This window comes from Anarhichas minor, unplaced genomic scaffold (genome assembly GCF_050575085.1).
Source record: "Anarhichas minor isolate MPS153535 unplaced genomic scaffold, ASM5057508v1 ptg000032l, whole genome shotgun sequence".
In the NCBI taxonomy this organism is placed as follows: domain Eukaryota; kingdom Metazoa; phylum Chordata; class Actinopteri; order Perciformes; family Anarhichadidae; genus Anarhichas; species Anarhichas minor.
In genome coordinates this window covers 2,035,502-2,057,500 of record NW_027466478.1, presented here as the reverse complement: position 1 = coordinate 2,057,500, position 21,999 = coordinate 2,035,502, and the positions used below count along the sequence as shown (strand labels likewise).

The following is a 21,999-nucleotide window of genomic DNA, read 5'->3' as shown; positions in this document are numbered from 1 at the left end:
GAGGCTCACACCAGCAGGCCAGTCTGCACACTGGAGTGCTCTACACCGCTGGTGAACAAGCGCCGCACACCTTCTGCTCCATATCACCCTCCAGAAGACACAACCCTGTCGCCATCTGGGCCCACCTTGATCCAGTTCTGAAGGTAGTGAGAGAACGACACCCTCAAGTCAGCATACTTCATTTTGTCAGCGACGGGCCTGCAACGCAGTATCGACAAAAGGGAAATTTCTTCTACCTCTCAACGGAACCCTACAAGTATGGCTTCAAAGAAATAACGTGGAATTTCTTTGAGGCTAGTCATGAGAAGGGGGCACCAGACGGTGTGGGTGGGGCCCTCAAGAGGTCAGCAGACCGGATTGTGGCCCATGGAGGAGACATCCCTGATGCCCAGAGCTTGTATGACAAGCTGAAAAGCCTGGACATCTGTTGAGCTGTTCTTCGTCCCAGAGAGGGATATTGAATCAAAGACTGAGGTACCTGCAATAGCTGCCGGCACTATGAGAATCCACCAAGCTATCAGTCTGACACCCGGCCAGATGAAATACCGAGACATTTCAAAAGGGAGGAAGGTGTTTTGGACTGCCCCTGCTTTAACCTTCAAGAGGTCACTCTAGCTGATGTTCCTATTTCATCTGATGTGTCCCCAGCATGTGGAAAGACACCAGATAACCCTAGGAGACCAGAAATGATAGAGGTAAAGCATATTGGAGAGTGGTGCGTCGTTAATTACGACAATGAAGCATACCCAGGTGTCATCGTGGATGCAGAAGGGCACAGTGTGAAAGTTAAGTGTATGCACCGCAATGGCATAAACAAGTTCCATTGGCCAAGTCTCCGGAAGGACATCTGTTGGTACCATGGCTGGAAGATACTTTGCCTAATACCAGAACCACAGGCTCTGAACAAGCGCTCTGTACAGATTGAAGCGTCTGCTTGGAAGTATGTGGAACAGCAACTGCAGAATTGAACCATGTCTCTGCAGAAAGGGAGAGACTGTTTGGAGACGCGTCTAAGTGATCTGTCTCTGTAACATACTGTTTTTTCTATATCAACCGTTCTCCACTTAAACATTTTTTTCTTCTTGTTCTACAGTTGAATGTTTGACTTTTACTGTGCAGAATGATGTAGAGTTTAACACTAGAAGGCCACATTAATGGCTCATTTTGGGCATCTTTATTCAGTGGCTGCATGCAGGTAGAGTGTCTACCTGAGAGTCTGTTCAACAGGAAATTTCCCCCTACATGGAAAAAGGACCTCTGACATTTTTTTTTACATAATTTCCTATAGATTTATTGCATTTATGAGGCCATTCAATGACATTTCACAACGTGTCCACCCTGTCATGCCCAAGGTCCACTCTGTCATGTCATTGTTCACCCTGTCATTTTCATGTTTTATGAAAATAAACAAATTATTTTCACAAGTTAGCAAAATCTTTTGTGTGATTCCTTTATAAACAAATGAGGGCCAAATAGTATTGTTTGAAAGTTTGACCAGATATCTTTGTTGTTAGATTTTATTTAGAAAAGAAAGTGCAACTCCCGCAGATTTTATAGAGAAACAAAAAAATGCCATAATTTAATTATTATCCAAATACTTTTCCCATTAACTAAAATATATTATTGAGAAAGGGACTAAATAGCTTTCTGAAAATGTACATTTTATAGTCACTATGTAATTACAATGTATTTACTCTACTTTGAATTTGTCCATGACAGGATGGACATATTTTGCTGTTTGCATGTACATTATCTGCTTGCAGTTAATTTATAAAAACAATGAATATGAAGTTCAATGGAAATTCTCAGCTTTTTCTTTTGGAAATGGGGAAGTCTCAAAGGCACCTTATGGTGATATTGAAAATAATATAGATTTACACGTTATATGTATATATATATATATAAAATGTGTAAATCTATATTATTTTCATGTAAAATTGAAATGTGTAAATTAGGCAAATTTGCAGATGTATTTATGTGGATATGACTTAATAAATAAATAAATAAAATACATGTGTATGGATCGTGACATATAGTGGATCGTGGTACACATTTGTGGATTGTCTTCTGTGGATTACAAGTATTATAGTCCAATAAAAACTTCCATAGCAGCTTTCACAATCTGGGCTCAGTGCCTTACCAAAGGTGCTGCAGTCACTTTTATGTTAAAGGCACATAGACCCTGTGAATAAATGAAGGCATACTGCTTTCTCATTGCATTTAGTCTTTTTCAAAACCCATTCAAATCTGATGGGAGAACAGTACTTGTGTTTTCAGGCAGTTTGAGGTTCACATGACAAAAAACCAAACAATAGTGTGTTGTAGTGTTGAGCGTGTTGTCAGATCTTTTCAGTCATCTTACTCTCTCCTTGGTTCTGTTGTGTAGACGGGGGAGTTACGGACGAAGATGAGTCAGTCTCATGAGGATAGCCTGACCAGCGTGGCCTGGAATCCAGATGGTAAACGCTTTGTCACCGGCGGACAGAGAGGCCAGTTCTACCAGTGTGTGAGTATCTTTCACAGCACAGTGCAGAGGATGCTCTGAGCATTTACAGATCTTTAACAGGGCATTTACATCATACACTTTGATGTTGAAAGAAATTTGCAGAGGTGCACTGACTGGGTGTAAAGTACAGAGGCCAACAGTTTGCCTCGTAAGGATGTTGTCGACGTGTAAATGCAACTTGTTTGTTCACAACAGGAACCTTGGGTATGTAATTGAAAGTACTGATTATTCATGTATATTTTAAACACTGTAGCAGACCAGTGTGATCTGGGTCTCATCTGGGCTGGTATTTAAAAATAGTTTGATTATTGAGTTAAACCAGTTCTGACTTCAAATACATACAAAGTTCCTCACCCTTTGTATAAAGCAACTAAGAGTAACTTTAAGCAAAGTCATGTGTAGAGCAGCACTACTGTAGAGGTTGTGTGTCACTGCCATCTTTAGTTGTGAGGAATGTTTCACTATTTTCTGACTTGTTATAGCCCGAATGATTGAGGAAAAAATTGACAATAATTGACAATAATTGTTAGCGTTGTCTAGCATCCCTAGAGAGCTTATCATTTGCAGGTTTGTGGAAGGCTGAAGCCTAAAATATTAGTCATTTAAATAAGAATTCCAATTGAGTGACAGAAGGATAGATAATTGTAGATATATAATCATAATCTGTGAAGGTCCTGACAAAGTAATGCAATAATGTTTTTTAAATAGTTAAATTATTTCTGGGGGGTTTTCAGAACAGATAAGGCACGGTTATGACCCAAAAAGGAATCCATTCATCTTAAAGTCCCCGGGAGTAGAAAGTTAATGTGATTTTAGCATCTTTCAAATTAGTCTAATGGCTCAAGTTTTTGATTCAGAAAAAGGAGACATCCTATTAAAAACTGGTGTTATTGTTGCTTCATGGCCATTTATTCAGTATCCCCAGTTTGGATTAGTAAGGAGGAGGGGGTAGGAGGTCCAAGTACTCCTCAAATGAAGAGTACTTGGACCTCAACTTGCCTGCTGTTCCCTACTCTGTCACTCAAAATGATTACAGTGCTGAGTGTTAGACCTAATAATGTCTTTAGTTCTTAGTTTTTAAGTAATGATAAACTGATTGTTTTCTAATAAAAAAAGAACATATTGACGGCCAATCAAATCTGGAATGATGTGGGATTTCTCTGTAGCAGTCTGATGCTGAGGGTGTTCCTGAATGCATTATGTTTCCTCCTGACTCCCAGGACATGGATGGAAACCTGCTGGACTCATGGGAAGGAGTTCGGGTGCAGTGCCTGTGGTGTCTGAGTGACGGCCGGACCGTCCTTGCATCCGACACCCACCAACGCATTCGTGGATACAACTTTGAGGACCTGACCGACAAAAACATGTAAGTCACCACCATGACTGGGCGGAGGAACCTCAACACCGTCTTTTTCTGCTCTTTGTCTGCACATAATGTAACCAAACCTTCATTTTGGATTTCACTCCAGCCTCTAAAGCCAGACAGGGGTGACGTTATAAAGCAGTGATTGCCAACCTAATTGACTTGTGATTGATTCATCAACACAGAAAGCAAATCAGACATGACATTGGTTTTCATGGCCTTCACATGCACGTAAAAAACAAATCGTATCATATGTGTATGAAAAAGGCAGAGTGAAGCACTGAACTCCAGCACCCAAAAATGAGCCGACAAGCGTTCATCACATTGCACAACTTAACAAAACTGGAATGAAAAAAAATAACTGGGTCACTGCTAGGGATGTCAATAATGAATCAATTAATATAAAAATGAACCAATTCAAAATATATTAACTGATAATGGCAAAGACGAGGGACGTCTGGTGTTACCGTTGCAGAAAATCTTGTGTAGATTTGCTGTAGTTGTGTGGTTATACAGCAACAGCAACACCCAGTGTTAAACAGCAACAGCAACACCCAGTGTTAAACAGCAACAGCAACACCCAGTGTTAAGGCACTGGGTGGAGTCTCTTACCTTTGAATGAGATTGAGTTACATGTAGAGGTGGATCGGAATATAAACTTCAGGGTTCGGTATGTACCTCGGTTTTGTGGTTAAGGTTAGGTATGTTTTCAGTACAGCAGAGAAAACATAATTACTAATAATAGTAAAGAATAAATTGTTTCCCCATTTATTACAAATGCAAACAGGATAATTCCTGAACTGCAGCTTGCAGTCATTTATACAGGGCAGACATAACAGACACAGACGCATTGTATCAGGCTCAAGCGCTTTGACCATAATGTGGTTTGCATAAATGCAGTTGCTTTGGCTCGCTCTGAATCTGCAGTTGGAGGCTGCCTGAATGCTGTCTGGAGCAGGTGCTGACTTCCAGTCTGTTTTTGTTTCGTTCTGCTCAGCGACACATTCGGGTGATGCCGTCGTAAATGTAATGTTTGAAGAGTATCCACAGATATACAGTGGGTACGGAAAGTATTCAGACCATTTTAAATGTTTCACTCTGTTTCAGTGCAGCCATTTGCTAAAATCAAAAAAGTTCATTTTATTTCTCATTAATGTACACTCAGCACCCCATCTTGACAGAAAAATACAGAAATGTAGAAATTTTTGCAAATTTATTAAAAAAGAAAAACTGAAATATCACATGGTCATAAGTATTCAGACCCTTTGCTCAGTATTGAGTAGAAGCACCCTTTTGAGTTAGTACAGCCATGAGTCTTCTTGGGAATGATGCAACAAGTTTTTCACACCTGGATTTGGGGATCCTCTGCCATTCTTCCTTGCAGATCCTCTCCAGTTCCATCAGGTTGGATGGTGAACGTTGGTGGACAGCCATTTTCAGGTCTCTCCAGTGATGCTCAATTGGGTTTAGGTCAGGGCTCTGGCTGGGCCAGTCAAGAATGGTCACAGAGTTGTTCCGAAGCCACTCCTTTGTTATTTTAGCTGTGTCATTGTCTTGTTGGAAAGTGAACCTTCGGCCCAGTCTGAGGTCCAGAGCACTCTGGAAGAGGTTTTCTTCCAGGATATCTCTGTACTTGGCCGCATTCATCTTTCCTTCAATTGCAACCAGTCGTCCTGTCCCTGCAGCTGAAAAACACCCCCATAGCATGATGCTGCCACCACCATGTTTCACTGTTGGGATTGTATTGGGCAGGTGATGAGCAGTGCCTGGTTTTCTCCACACATACCGCTTAGAATTAACGCCAAAAAGTTCAATCTTGGTCTCATCAGACCAGAGAATCTTATTTATCATAGTCTGGGAGTCCTTCATGTGTTTTTTGGCAAACTCTATGCGGGCTTTCATATGTCTTGCACTGAGGAGAGGCTTCCGTCGGGCCACTCTGCCATAAAGCCCCGACTGGTGGAGGGCTGCAGTGATAGTTGACTTTGTGGAACTTTCTCCCATCTCCCTACTGCATCTCTGGAGCTCAGCCACAGTGATCTTTGGGTTCTTCTTTACCTCTCTCACCAAGGCTCTTCTTCCACGATTGCTCAGTTTGGCTGGACGGCCAGGTCTAGGAAGAGTTCTGGTCGTCCCAAACTTCTTCCATTTAAGGATTATGGAGGCCACTGTGCTCTTAGGAACCTTGAGTGCTGCAGAAATTCTTTTGTAACCTTGGCCAGATCTGTGCCTTGCCACAATTCTGTCTCTGAGCTCCTTGGGCAGTTCCTTCGACCTCATGATTCTCATTTGCTCTGACATGCACTGTGAGCTGTAAGGTCTTATATAGACAGGTGTGTGCCTTTCCTAATCAAGTCCAATCAGTTTAATTAAACACAGCTGGACTCCAATGAAGGAGTAGAACCATCTCAAGGAGGATCAGAAGAAATGGACAGCATGTGAGTTAAATAAGAGTGTCACAGCAAAGGGTCTGAATACTTATGACCATGTGATATTTCAGTTTTTCTTTTTTAATAAATTTGCAAAAAATTCTACATTTCTGTTTTTTCTGTCACGATGGGGTGCTGAGTTAATTGAATTAATGAGAAATAAAATGAACTTTTTTGATTTTAGCAAATGGCTGCAATGAAACAAAGAGTGAAAAATTTAAAGGGGTCTGAATACTTTCCGTACCCACTGTATCAGACTTCATTTGAAATGCTTGAGTAACCGGGCTAAGATGATTTTTACATAGGCTAAGCATTACCCCAAAAGCCCCCAATAGCCCATGAACTAAGGAATAGTAATCTTACATTATTCATTGGGCATCAACATGAATTATTATTAGTTATCCTCAAACGGACAGCGCTGTTTGTTGTGTGGAGAGGTGCATGTTGACAGTCTCAACAAAGCCAGGTCTTTTATTTTATATGTTGGCATCGGCTACAGTCTATTTATTGGTTTGTTAATAGGCCTGAAATAAATTAGCACATTTGTTTTTATGTGCTATAGCTGTAATTTATTTGAAGTGATTATTGTACATTTTGTAGGCGTTTTTGTATATATATATATATATATATATATATATATATATTAAGAAGGGTTTCTCTCCTTTTAACCGAAATGTAGTTACCCTCCTCATACCCTGTCCTTCTTCATCTTATTTAATATGTTACAACTTTTAATTGGATTGATCACTTCATTTACGTTATAGGAAGCTCTATACTACACGTGTCAAACTCAAGGCCCGCCACGTCATTTTATGTGGCCCGCGAATCCGCCAGCAAAAAAATAAATAAATAAATAAATACAATTTAAAAAAATTATTTTATTTTTTATTTTGGAAAAAAAATAGTTAGACTTGAAAATAAAAGTATCCCCATGGACGAAAGTATGAGATAGAAAGTTGAAATTATGAGATAGCATGTTGTCTGTGTACCGACATTAAAACTATCACAACAGGTGGACAGGAGAGGGAACAGCCCGTAAAGAGGTTTTCCAACAAGTGATTGAGTTGAAAAAGATCGACAAATAATCCCAAAATGTCCACGAAGAGAAAAAAAAATGTAATGAAAGATGGGAAAGCGAATACATGTCTGTGCTTGAAGGAGAAAAACGGGTCTGTCTTCTGTGTTATGATGCGTGTCGGTGATGAAGGATACAATTCACGTCGGCATTTTGACACCAAACACGGAGCTAAATTTAGCCTCCAAGAAAAACATAAAATTGTCCAAGAATTAAAAGGCAGAGTGCAATCACAGCAGAATATATTTACAAAAGCTACAGCCCAGTGCTGCTAAAGGTATGTGAGCAGGTGAGCTCCGACCAGATACAGACTTTTACAAATGTCAGTTTGTGAAGAAACACCATCGCAGACCGAGTTCAGGAACTAGCAGCAATCTAACAACACAACAGGTACTCGTCTTCTTCATTAGCTGTTGATGAAAGCACAGATAACATGGATACAGCGCATCTATCCATGTTTATGAGACCTGACTGTCAGTGAGGAGCTCTTGGATGTAGCTGCCATGCACGGGACGACGACGGGGACATTAGTGATGCAGAGAGGTGACAAAAATAGCTTTGAACAAAGTTAATGTAATAACTTGTGTTTGATGATATTTGTCTTTGTTATTTTCTTTAAAAGTTTGATCTTTGATAGAGTAATGTGGGTTTCTTAACCCTAAATTAAAATGATTTATTATTTATTTATAATAACAGAAATATAATTAAATACTTACATACTTAAATATAATTTTACATTTATATAACTGCATGTACAATATTTTTACACTTGAATAAACAATAATCAAATGCAGAGAGTTAGTTAACAATATGTTAGGGAGTCGTTACATTTATACAGTCTTAGTTACAACCGGCCCTTTGAGGGAAACTATGATGCTGATGTGGCCCAGAGTGAAAATGAGTTTGACACCCCTGCTCTATACAAATGTAATCAACCCCAACTTCTTTAATCTTGCTTTAATTAAAGATATCATTTACAACCTGTTTGAAATACTCAAATGTAAACATGGAACATAAAGAGCCTGTCAATCACCTTTTTTCTTCTTGTGTAGAATTGACTTAGGCAAGGCAAGTTTATTTGTATAGCACATTTCAACAACAAGGTAATTCAAAGTGCTTCACATAAAACCATTAAAAGCATCAAAACATAAGGCAAAAGAAAAGGAGATTTAAAAACAATTAAGAACATTCATTGAAACAATAAAAAGCATTGTAGGAAATAAAATACAGTAGTAAAATGCAGAAATTGATTAATATCCTTGAATCTGGTTCAATTAAAGGCAGCAGCAAACAGTCTTGATTTAAAGTAGCTGAGGGTCTCAGCAGACCTGCAGCTTTCTGGGTCTTTGTTCCAGATATGTGGAGCAGAACAACTGAACGCTGCTTCTCCATGTTTAGTTCTGACTCTGGGAACAGAAAGTAGACCGGTCCCAGACGACCTAGGCCAGGGTTCGGCAACCTTTACTGTCCAAAGAGCCATTTTGCTCTATTTTCCACCAAATAAAATTCATCTGGAGCCGCAAAAGCTATTTGATATCACAGCTTATGAAGTGTTATATATAGTTATATTATATATACAAAAACTATAGTTTGTTGTATTTATGAAAATATAGAACAAGAATAAAGACAATTCTTGACATTTTTTTGCAATTTTACCTGATATAACAATATCAAACAATTATGAAGAGCTCAGTTTGCTGCAGCAGCTGCGAAATCGCTCTTTTTCGCTCATCTCCAGCGTGACACTTCACCAAATGCTGTGTGCTTGTTCTGGAAGCATAGAGGTAAGCCAGCATCGTTGGCAGTGAAAGCAAATGAAGACGTCCACGCAGTTAAACTCTCTATTTTCCTCCGTGACTTTTCTTTTTTTGGATTTATCCATTGATAGTTTACAGAGGGCGGGGGTCTGAAAATCATGATCAGCCACCTGCAGGGAAAAGCGCTTGACAGAGGTACATATAAGATTCTGTTCATTCTTGCTTATAAATTATATTCTCTCTGAACACGTTTCTCTTTTTGGAAAACATCATGTGAGATAACTTCTTCGATTAGCGCAATTTTCCTGCTCTTCTTTCTATTTCCTCGTCTCAGCCCCGTGTGTGTAAACCTCGCTCGAGTCGGGAAACTTGTCAGAATACCCATATTTCATTGGCTGAGCGGCATCACGTGATGTGATTTGCAATGCATTGGTCGGTGTGTTTCCTGCACCGCCGAACAAGTGCCGTAACGGCTGAAATAGAGGCGCCGGTTAAAGTTTAAACTCGGTGCCCAGTATGTATAATTCCGAATTATCTATCGGATTTTAGTTCCTGGGTCCGGATCCGGTGCGCCAGTTGGGGACCTCAGGGAGCCGCAACAGAGAGGCCGGGATGGTTCATAAGGTAGCAGCAGATCAGAGATGTATTTTGGCCCTAAACCATTCAGTGCTTTATAAACCAACAGCAGGATTTTAAAGTCAACTCTTTGTTGGACAGGAAGCCAGTGCAAAGACCTCAGAAATTCGTTAGCATAGCAGTTCATTCACCCCAGTTTAGTCTGCTGGTGTAGTTGCCACGGCTCCCAAAGAGTGGCACAACTTGCCGCGGCAGCTGAGCTTGCAACAGGAAGTGCCTCTACTAGCTGCCGCTGCCACATTTTGAGCTTGCCCTTTCTCGCGGACGCCATCGCGAGGATGCTACGCTGCATTCACAGTGGTGTGTGGAAGTGCAAAACGTCAGACAACAATCTGTACACATGCGACATCCTCTGTCCCAGGACCCTCACATCGGAAAAACCCGTTAACGGGGAGAAAATTGAAAGAAAGAAGTTTAGTCCTTTTCCCGGCTGTCTTGCCCCTTTTCTTGGGTCGATCACACTTCCCATGGCTTTTTGTTCGGCCGGTCTGGCTTAGTGGTTGCAAGAGCAGCTGCACTTAATCCAATTCTCGTACTTTCTTTTGCGATATTGCTGAGTGTGTTTTTATCATGAATGTAGCAAAGTCTGTGGGAGATAACGGCCACATCTGCATGCGCCGTCGTTGCCACAGCAGATTCATTGATTGATTGGCTTGCTTCCCATATACAAGTTGAAGCATTTTTTAGCGGATGAATAATTATTTCAAGTTTGTTGTTTAATTTCAGTTTAACTTACCTTAAGTAACACAAGACTGCAGTGTAAGCTGGCTTGCAACCAGAGTAGTATCTATATGCTAGCTGGGAGTCAGAAGGCACTGCCAAGATGGTGATGGTGGTAGCCACAGGAGCCCACCACTTTGAGCTACACAACGATTTCACGTAATACACTAAGTACAAGCTTAGTTAGCCTAAACTAGAGGGTTTCCACCAACACGGACGAGTCCCCAAATAGAGAAGTGATTTTTACCAGAAGAGAAAATTACCTTTTATTTGTAGTCATTTGTAGACCCACATATTTTTTTAAATATTTGCTCTGCCTGTGGGTGATGTGGTTTCAACACACGTGTTGTATCATTCCAGAGTGCAGGAGGACCACCCCATCATGTCTTTCACTGTTTCCAAAAATGGAAGGTTAGCTCTGCTCAATGTTGCAACTCAGGTGAGCAGCTTGTTACTTCACACCACAATGTACTTCCCTTCCACTTCAGCTAGTTGCTACAATATGATTTCAGTGCAATCTTGATTTTGAAATGTGTCTCTCCATAAATGCTTTTTGTGTGTAGGGAGTGCACCTATGGGACCTGCAGGACCGGGTGCTGGTGAGGAAGTACCAAGGGGTGACCCAGGGCTTCTACACCATCCACTCCTGCTTCGGAGGGCACAATGAAGACTTCATCGCTAGTGGCAGTGAAGGCAAGACAACATAATGTTTAGTAGAAAGCTCAGCTCAGCTGCTCTTTGTTGTGGACTGAGACAGACAGTTGACAAAAAAATGAAAAGAGCTGCATTGAGCTGATGTCATCAGGGTTATTTTCTCGGACTTGACGATGCTCCTCTACAGCCACAGACGGGGTGGAATTATGAATACTGTAAGACATAAATAAACATCTCTGCAAACCCATGCAGAGAGGAAAAAAAAACATCTACACGCCAAAAACAGTACTGAAGTCAAACTTTAAAGGGAATTCCTCCCTGTATTTGCTCGACCCTAGTACGCAGAGGAAATCTCAACAAAATGTCAGGTGGACATGCACATCAAGCAATTTGAAAGTAAAAGTAAAAGGTGAAAAAGTAAGCGGTACAGGTATAAAACAAACTGCCACACATTCGTCACGGAGCAACCCCTGTGTACATTTGCCTCTGTGCAGCCTGGGGAAGCAGAATTCCATCCTGAGAAGTACATATTTTGAGTAAACATATTGTCATGTATATAATTGGTGAAGTTGCTATTTAAGTCTACACCAATAAACTGGTAGCAGCTGATGAAGTGTCCTGTCTCCTGTTAGACCACAAAGTTTACATCTGGCACCGGCGCAGTGAGCTGCCCATCGCAGAGCTGACTGGTCATACCCGCACAGTCAACTGTGTGAGCTGGAACCCCGTCCTGCCGGGACTGCTGGCCAGCGCATCCGACGACGGGACCGTCCGTATCTGGGGACCTGCCCCTTTCCTGGATGTCCAGGATGCAGAGGGGCTCAATGGTATGAACATGAAAACTAGTATGTGTACTCAAAAGGGAAGAGGTTGGATTATCTGTCAGCCATTGCTTTCATCAGGCTCCTCAACAGTTTACATAAATAGGAGTAGAATCCACAGTTTCTTCCTACATTTTGTTTTGAATTAACACCAGCAGTCCTCCTCAACACAAGCACATTTCAAACTCTGAATGTTGATGAAATATATTCATGTATAATCTTGATTTGAAATTTAGTAAAATGGCTTAGATGACGTCTTTGAGTAAGACTCCTAAACATGGAAAAAATGATTCCATGTTTAATGAAAACTACATAAAACCAAGTAATAATAGATGAAATAAATAATTAAATAAGATTAAAAGTAATATAGTAAGAAATAATTGCGCTAAGATACAACAAAAACAGTTCAGGAGAATCCACTTTTAAATAATGCCTTTTTAAGAGAGCTTTAAATGAAGAAACAGAGCTGGCTTGCCTGATCTACAGACTCGAGGGGTCCTGACTCCAAACACCCGGTCTCCTCTGGCTTTTAGCCTCGACTTAGGACCTACAAACAGACCCCCGCCAGAGGATCTAAGGCTGGTATGGGGATAGCAGGTCACAGGTCGGTCCTTAAAAGTGATCATTGCATCATCAAATCTTAAAATCTAACCTAAATGTAAAGGTAACCAATGTAGGGATGCTTCTATGCACTCTTTTGTTGGATATTGTGAGAAGTCTTGCTGTGGCATTCTGGACCAGTTAAAGCCTGAAGCGGTTGCATTGACTTAGACAGACATAAAGATTCCCAGTAATCTAACCTGATGGATGAGAGTTTCCATGTTCTTCTTTACAGATGAAAAAGGTTTAGGAATGTTACAAAGTAACAGGAAGCCACAGACTTGTTAAAGATGACGCCTCATTTCTACAGAGAACCTAAGGCTACATGCACACTACTACGTTTCATTATAAAACAGCGTTTTAAAACAAAAACGATCTCCGTCCAGACGAGTGTTTTAGCGAGGTTTTAGGAATAATCTCCGTCCGTACTACCACGCCTGAAATCACATGACCAGGGCTGGTCACGACGCTGCATACGGGATTTGTTGCAAAGCATTGGAATAATAGCATGTGCATGTAAGCAGTAGTAGCATTTAACTGCGACAGATGGTAGCATAGAAAACAAGTTCAGCAACACCTCTAATTTGTTATCCATATTGGAATTAAACTCTGAATTGAGGTTTGTTAGGTTTGATTTAAAATCAAAGGTACCTTTACCAAGAAGGAACATTATTGAAGTTATTTAAAATGGATGTGTAAACAGCTGGCTCTTTGAGAAGTGGTTGAACTATGGCCAGAAGTTGAGTGGATGATTGATTATGGCTGGAATAAAAGGACAGGTTGACTGAAATATCTCCTTAGTTGAAAGAATATCCAGGGAACAAGATGATGATTTCATGTTAGTAATGCTATCTTGGTTAGCTGCTTAGCAGTGACAGATTTAAATGCTACCACCAGGGTGCAGGATGAACTATAGCAAAAAGTCAGGTGGAGTAATTCAGTTCCAAACAAACGCCAAAACAAATCCTCACATTTATCAATGAAAGGTTCAGGGATATGTTCAGTAGGGTTTGTGATGTGGCTAGTAACAGTTGTTTCACTTCAGATCTGAAAATACTTCGATTTTTGAGTTTCTGTAGCCTTTCAAGGTTAGGGAAAGGTTTTAAAGCCATTTGCGTTGTGCTTGTGACAAGTTTTCTGAATGGATTGAATCATAGAGCCAGAGATGCTGAGATGACGATTTAAAACATTGCAAAACCTACAGCACACTTCAGTCTCTGTGACAAGACTGACCACGCTTTGCCCAACTGGCCTGCTCTTAGTAGGTTAACAGCTCAGTGCACACAGCTAAACTGTCTGTATTTTCATCAATGTATATGGTGATGGCACACCTACAGTAACCTCTCTAAAATAACACAAACCCCTATTGTCCAGTAATATGTCATTTGACCTCACACAAATTGCAACAACAACTGTTTTACTTGTATCGTACCCCTAAAGGTATCCTCTTTTACATAGACAAAAGTGTGACTTCACAGTTAAAAGGGGTACCCTTTCAAAGATCTGGGTAGAACTAGACCAGATCTGGGTCGAATAGGATCAGATATGGGTTGAACCAGGTCTGGGTAGAATAAGAGCAGGTCTGGGTAGAACAGGACCAGATCCTAGTAGAAATTAGGACCATATCTGGTTGGAAATAGGACCAGGTCTGGGTGGATAGCACCAGAACAACTATGTAATCATAATTAGTTCTCATCACTGATGTACTGTATTCGGTTTTTGTTGTTTTTTTTGCTTCAAGGAAAAAAACCGAATGGACAAATCTATAATGCACAACAATGTAGGCTTGTATGGTGGCTGAAATATGGCTGACAATGTGTTCTTGGTACGATCATACTTGGGCGATTTTATTCCCCTTTATACAATTCCTTGGGACTTTTATTTCTCTCATTCAGACCGTGGGGACACAAAATGTGTCGAGTTTGTTGTTTGTTGCAATTTGCGTGAAGTTGACCCACATTTGGAGGTAAAATGCCTGGACTGGTGCAGAGCAAAGATCGATGAGGGATTCTTACCAGCATCCAGCTAGTTGTTTCTAATATTTTGTCCAGCCATTTTTGTTCAATCAGGGTCGACTGAATATGAGGAACAACACACAAGAGTCCTGGGTGACTTTCACACCATGTGATTTTACTTTCCATCCAGGCAGCAAAAACACACTATCTGTCGACAAACATATCTTTTAATGTTTGTGCTGCTGGTTTCTGGCTAGAACACCTCACTTATAATGAATGAAAATCAATTCTTAAGAGCTCCTCCTGAAGAGAATCTGCAGCCTGCGGAACAGAAATGTGTGAGTTATGAATGCTATGACCTCTGTCTTTTTCCTGTGCTGTCAGAATGTTGCAGCATGGACAGCTGATGATCTGCTGCTGTGATCCTGAGGAGCACTAAGACTCTTAGACACTTGAATGGATGAAGCAGGAAACGTTTTGGTCACTGGACAGCAGCTTCCTGGAGACGGGGCCAGTGGTGCTGCATGTCAGGATGTCACAACACAGAGATGTCAGACCTACTCACATTATTGAGAGCAGAGCCGGCCAGATGAAGCTGGGCTCCACGACCTCCAGTATCTGACCCGCCTCCTCCTCCTGTCCGCTCCGTTCCCTCAGTACCATCCAGGACCACCCACCTCCTCTTATTTATTATCAACTACATTATGTATTCATGAGTAGTTCACGGACTTGTGCTAGGCTGTCACATAGCGGCGCCTTGTGGAGGTTATGTGTTGTTATTTTTATTCAGTCCTGAGTCTGATCTGCTCTGAAGAAGCTTCAACTTTTTTCATCTTTCACCTTCTAAAGAGATTTGAACTATAAGGCCATTTGATGGATGCACCCACTTGAAGAGTATCTTTAAATTAAAAAAAATCTATCTTTTATGCAGAGTACATTTTAGTTGTTTTTTTTCCTCCATCTTTGCTGCTTCTAACCAGAGAAGGAATAGTATGTGATGAGCATGTTGCATACGATTGCACAGGACGTTTTACACTCGCAGTGTGTCCTGCTATAGAATAGATTGATGCCTTCTGAGAGTATACAGCAGATGTGTGGAAACCTATAGAGTTCGAAGGATTATCTGTCCACCCTTACCTCTGCATAATTATCTGTGTAGTTTGCTCTTTATGTTGCTGTGACATCTTTGCTCTCTTCACTATTTGCTCTTTATTTCTGTTTCCATTGCAGCCTGTTGCCCTCTTTCCCTGCATACAAACGGTCTTCATATGAATTTTACTTTGTTTGGTTTAGTTGTTACATGTTTTAAGTTGAACTTATTACAGTTTTTAACTTATTTGTTTTTGATTTACTACAAGTGGAGAGAGACACTCCCTGATTTCTTACTGTACCCAGTAGAGCCCCCAAAATCCCGGCTCAACTGTGACCTTTGGCTGGTGTTCTTGTTATGTTTCATATTGTCAACAAATCCAATGAAAAGACCAGAAGCAACAATGTGTCTGTTTGTCAGAACTTTCTGACGTCTCTAACCTGTCTGTGACACTCAGCTGCAAGCCCATTGGTTCCAACTGAAGATGTAAATCTTTGAGCCTTTTTTTAAACGTGTCTTTAGTCGTTTCCTAAAGCAGCTGGTTACTGTGGTCTGTAACAAATATTACTCAGTCAGGAAGAAACGGTGCGTTTGTTGGTTATTGACTATTTTGATCGGAGAATTAATCCAAAATTGGCGCTCTAGTGAGTATTTGTGCAGCAGGACGGTGTGTGTGGGATTGAGTCAAAATATAAGTCAGTGTGTGTTCACACACTGACTTATATTGACACAGGAGCATATCACCCAGTGAAACCATGTAACTCATGTGTTTGAATAGTTTGTGGACAACAATGGAGCTCTATGGCACAGATGAAAAATATCTATCAGGCGGTGATACACACAATACTTGCTTTCATTTTTTACAAGTAAGGTCTGCATGAGATTTGTTCATGATATAAATAAAGAAATAAAAAATTGCCGGCCATAACTGAGTTCAGGACATTAGTAAGCTGAGGAGACACAGTAACAAAGTGATGGAGTGTATCTGTAACAATCATTGTACACAAGTTTAACATAAGGTTAATATGAACGTCTACACAGTGTTTCCTTCAGAGAGTCAAAAGAACAATCTTGCCTAATATAATATTCTGTGTAATATGTTGTGTATATTTGTATGTAATGGCATGTATTATGAGGCTGTGTAGAAAAGGCAAACAGGATGATGTGTTGTTCAGGGTTCCCATGCACGTTTTTTTACTGTCAAACTCCAAAAGGTTTCAGATGCTCTTTCAGCGCTTCATACCAAACAGTCTTCACTGCACTACTGTTGTATACTGTTGTAATATTAAGCAGCAAGTTTACATTAACATCTGCTTACACAGAAAATTCAATGTGAGATTCACAAACTACAGTGCAGCTGAACTTACGTTTTGGTTTCCAAACTGCTTCAACAGAGAATTTCTTTTTCAAAACCTTTCCAGGCCAGAACAATAACCGCAGGACGTTCAGGACTGTGGGAACGCTGTTTGTCTGCCCAGACGCCATCACCACTTCCATCACACAACACACACGCGCTAGTGGTACACAATAATGGATGTCACACACACGTGATTCAATCACAGATGTGGTGTTCTAGTTTCTGCTTTTGCAGCTTCCTTTGTTTATTCCGAGTATTTCAGGCTTGTCTTCTTTTCTCTTCTCGTTATAAGAAGCCAAAGTAGGAACTTTGTTTGCTTGCAGGCAGTTTCTGCCAGAAACCATTTGACATTTTAAATGTGTTATTACAAAACGTGATTGTACTGTTGTGTATTGTCTGTCGGAGAAGTGTTATGTACGCTTATTTTAAATAAAGCATTCAGGGTTTTAAAATGTAATTTACTATGAAATGTTCTTCCAGTAATACTATGACTATAACTATAGCAAAATATGTTCGGTAAAAGACGTCATTAAATACTAACGCTGACACTAACACTGATAAAATGGCGTTTTGACAAATAAAAACTCCATAACCTCTTTATTCTCCTCACCTTCCACCTCTCTTTGAAGAAGGATCAAATATCAGTCAAACGGTTTTTATCAGACGACAAGTTTACATCTTATGTGGAATGAGTTTGACTAAAATGACAGAATTATATGGTTGGCTATAGCTTCACGGAAATATTCAATATAATCTAATGAAAAAGGACATTTGACACAGGACTAAGACTAAAGGAAAAAACGGACAAAATTAGGAGATAAAACACTGACTAAAATGTAATGACTTTTACGCAACTAAAACTGAAATAAAACTAGGACTATAATTCGACTAAAACTAATCAATTTGGACTAAAGATTAAGAGTAAATGTAAAATAGCTGTCAGAATGGTGCTCTGCCGGTCTGACTGGTGTCTTCATGCTCTGACATCTGACCTAGTGTGACAGAACCTTCATTGTTTGACTAGATTTGGGGAGGAAACAGACACTGTGACAAAACAACTAAAATGATTGAACAGTTGACAAGAAATGGATTTAACCTCAAAGGGAGAATAGGAAGTAAAAGTGGACATGCTTCAAACAACTTGTCTTTCATTTTTATTTATGAAACATCACATCCCCCCTCCAAAAACCCCACACCGCATAAGACAGTTAAATGTGAATCAGACATGAACTTGTTGACCCCCACTGAAGAGAGAAATGGCTCCAGAGTACCTGCACACAATACAGAGCAGCTGTGACTGCTCTGTCTACACAACCAAATAAAGAGCACATGCACACCTCTGTGGTCCCAGAGCAACACTGACACACATGCTGATCTGGGGTCTGTCTCACTTTGACATACAGTATGTGTTCAATGCAAAGGTCATTCAGTAAACACACCATCAGTGCATGACTGAGGTCTGTGAGCCTCCTCCTGACATCATGGGCTGAGCTATGGCCTTACTGATAACAACAATAACACTTCAACACCATCAGAAACCTCCCATCTCAGCATTTCATTTTGAAAACTTTTGATACTTTGACCAAATATGATGTGAACTAAAGAAGTTCAGAAAAATGATGGAGCATTGGACTAGACAGAACAAAAGGACCACATCCACCAGCAGGTGACTGTAGATGGACGTATCCCGATTGAAGAGAGGATCGCTTGGTATGTCCTTCAGCGTGAGCAGAGCAACAGCACACAGCCAACATGTTGGTACGCTTCAGGAGGAGAGGGTTGTCTGACACACTGTACACTCTTTGAGCTCATGGCTCTTTCTCACCGGATGGTAGTTCATTTTGTCTTTTATGTTTTGGATTATATTGACTTTTAATTCTTTGTTGCTGTAACTCTTTCACTGTAAAACACTTTGCACGTTGGTTTTTGAAAGGTTCTATAAAATGACGTTAATGGCCCAAACCCAGAATGGGGAGGACATGTGACCTCGTGGAATGATTGTTGGTGAAGTATATGCTGAACAGTCTCTGGAGGTCACAGACTGGTATGAACAGTAACTCCAATGAGTTACATATGTTGAGTACCGCTTCAGCTGAACACCACAGCAGGTCCCAGTACTGGCCACAACACATCATTAGTTTTGAGGTTCAAGCACCATTGGCATTTTTCCAAATGTGGCTTTGGTGGAACAACACACTCAAGACTTCCACCGTATGTTCAGATGGACAGAGAAATATTACTCAGTGTTGTTCTAGTTCTCTCTGCTCTAGGAGGAAGTCTGGCTCACTTTACCGTGAAAATGTCTAATATTTCTTACAGCCACTATGTCGGTGTTGTTTTTGCTCACTATTGCATATAGAGGTTATTACTTATCCCCTTCACAATAACACACAGCGCGTGTTGTAGGAGATGTTTGCATGATGGTGCTGAAGTGCTAAATGGTTAAATGTCAACCTCAGTATGAAAGTGAAAACTCTGCGATTCTGACAACACAAATAACAGTTTGGAGCTCAGTAAGACCTCAGTGACAGTAAACTTCTTCTCTCTGCTGTTGGTAAAGATTGTATGCATACAGTAGAGGAGCAGGGTGTGGGGGGGTGATAGCAAAGCCTGGACTATGGAATCCTGCAGCTCGCTGGGTGCTTCAGTCGTTGATCAGAGCCAGGATCATGCTGGACAAACAGGGGAGGGAAAGATATATGTTAATATAGAACTGACCATGTACAGCCACCTCTCGTATTCAGGAACATGTCACTTAATGTCAGTGTGTTTGTAGATCCTGTTGCTCTCACCTATACAAATAAATGAAGAAGCAGAGCAGGTGGTAACCCAGTTTAATCATGGCCTCCTTCATGTGGGACTTGAGCTGACCTCGGTTATGGATCTCAGTGGGGTCAAACACGCCCATGTTTCCCATCGGAACCTTCGCATACCTGCAGGGAGAAGAAGAGAGGGATGTCAGGAGCCTGACTGCACCACCAGTGGACAGTAAGACACCAACTCTGTTATTACCCTCTGAAGAAGCTGTGATATGGATATCACCTTCACAGACGTATCAAAATATAACACATTATATATTTCCTGATAATTCAATCGATAGATCAGATAGAATGTATGTTAGCTTATCCAGTGAATGAAGTACCAGAAACATCTAATATCACCACGAGGTGGTCCTGCTCATTGGTCTAATTTCCTCGGAGACATTAAAGGAATTCCTGCTTCGTTATAATCTGCATTGCTAAATATCTCGTCTCACAGAATATATGTGTGTATTTAGATATACTGTGGTGTTGGAGCAGGACAGAGCAGTGGCTGCAGTATGAGCATACCTATAAATGTTCCAGGCTGCTACAGGCAGATTGAGGACAAAAATGAACCAGTGCATGGAGACCAACATCAGCATAGTGGTGAGACACTGGCCAACCATCTCTGGAATTATCCACTGGAAGCGGAATATCAAACATAGAAACATCACAATACAATCAAACTTCTCTCTGTAGCATCTGTATAAAAAGACACAAAAGTCAGCTTTAGCAATTGCATGGCATGCATCATATAACAATACATTAAAACAAGTTAATAACAAATACAAATCATCATAAATAAAAGAGGTATATGTATGTCCTCTGACCATAATAATGACTCACTCTGTTTAGCTTGGCGCAGCAGGCTCTAGCATTGATGTAGTCACATTCTAGATCAGACAGGGTGATAATCTGAGCTTTAGTCAAGGTGCCACAAACTGCCTGCTTCTGTCAGCTCCATTCAACTGGACACAAAGACCCATGACAGACCACATGTTCACTTCTGTGATTATGAGACAGAGGAAACTAATGGAATATGTACTGTACTGATTTCTAGCAGCTTTAAAGCTTGGACCATTGACAGTGACATCCAAATAAAGACAACATCAAGGATATATGCAGACTTGTTTTACACAGGACGACCGAATATATTGTTCATCAGATTGTGAACATGGTTATGAAGAGAAATGTTACTTTAAGCCATTGGATAGACAGAACTTGGGAATAACTTGTAATTATTATGTTAAAAATAAAATCATGGTCATCAGTAATGGCTCTCAACAACATCAAATTGTCACGTAGCTATAAGTAGCCGTATCACTAACGACAGACGGAACGTTAGCAAGCTAAATGTTTGTTTTTATCTCCTGTTTATTTAAAACGTTTTATGTAATTTCCCGTTTCTTTAACGTTACCAGTTTTTCTGGTGTTAAAACAGCTCCATCTTATCTAGTTTACGGTAGCCTGTCACTGACTCTGTAGCGTTAACAAGGCGGCTAACCGGTTAGCTAGTTAGCTTCATGTACTAACATATAGAAAGGAATTGAGGAGCGCTTTCGGCCAGCTAGCCGCTTTGACCAATACGCGCGATGTCCGCCCAAAAACAGAATTCCGAAAAGGATACAAAGTACACCGAGAGGAAAATCAGTGCACAGCAGTCCACAAGTGACAGAATGAACACTGCCGCCTCCATTTTTCTTCTTCCGTTAGTGATTTGTTTTCATTTCCGGCCAGTTCTCGATCCTGTGCCGTGCCCACAGTGACACATGTATCGCAGTACTGCCACCTAGCGGATTGGAATGGAGCTGTTTCCCCCCAAACTGAGAAAGAGTAATGACAATCACATAAGAATATTAAAAGTTACTAAATTCAATTAAATATAACAAAAATAAAGTACCATAACATAAATAAGAAACAATAACATTAAGATCTGTACAAAGAGTCAAAGTACAGGTTTAGCAAGGCGATGAGAGATGCTAAACGACTGTACTCTGAGAAACTGCAACATCAGCTCTCAGCCAATGACTCTGCTTCTGTCTGGAGAGGTCTCAGGCAGATTACCAACTACAAGCCAAAAACTCCCCACTCCATGAACGACCTCCGCCTGGCAGACGAGCTGAATGAGTTCTACTGCAGATTCGAAAGACAATGGGACAGTCCTGACTCCATCCCCCACAGCCCCATCAACCAGCCCCAGACCACCAGCCCCCCCTCCCCCAGCTCAGCAGGGGC

The 21,999-nt window shown here is 40.7% G+C and overlaps 2 protein-coding genes across 2 annotated transcripts in view; one reads left to right on the top strand and one right to left on the bottom strand.

Annotated features, from left to right (window-relative positions):
* Positions 1-17,420, top strand: part of wdr26a (WD repeat domain 26a) — a 32,258-nt gene extending 14,838 nt beyond the window's left edge. The window contains exons 9-14 of the mRNA XM_076105405.1: positions 2,387-2,506; positions 3,727-3,872; positions 10,847-10,925; positions 11,050-11,179; positions 11,773-11,967; positions 14,901-17,420. Of these exons, the coding sequence (XP_075961520.1) occupies positions 2,387-2,506; positions 3,727-3,872; positions 10,847-10,925; positions 11,050-11,179; positions 11,773-11,967; positions 14,901-14,923 (693 nt within the window). The 3' untranslated portion in view covers positions 14,924-17,420. The remainder of the gene's footprint in view (positions 1-2,386; positions 2,507-3,726; positions 3,873-10,846; positions 10,926-11,049; positions 11,180-11,772; positions 11,968-14,900) is intronic.
* A 508-nt stretch (positions 17,421-17,928) lies between these two features.
* On the bottom strand, positions 17,929-21,473 carry cnih4 (cornichon family member 4). Its single transcript, XM_076105406.1, has 5 exons — positions 21,392-21,473; positions 20,611-20,679; positions 20,293-20,405; positions 19,756-19,896; positions 17,929-19,635 (listed from the first exon to the last, which is right to left on the bottom strand). The coding sequence occupies exons 1-5, from the start codon at positions 21,458-21,460 to the stop codon at positions 19,608-19,610; spliced, it is 420 nt and encodes a 139-aa protein (XP_075961521.1). The 5' UTR covers positions 21,461-21,473; the 3' UTR covers positions 17,929-19,607.
* Positions 21,474-21,999: the final 526 nt, after the last annotated feature.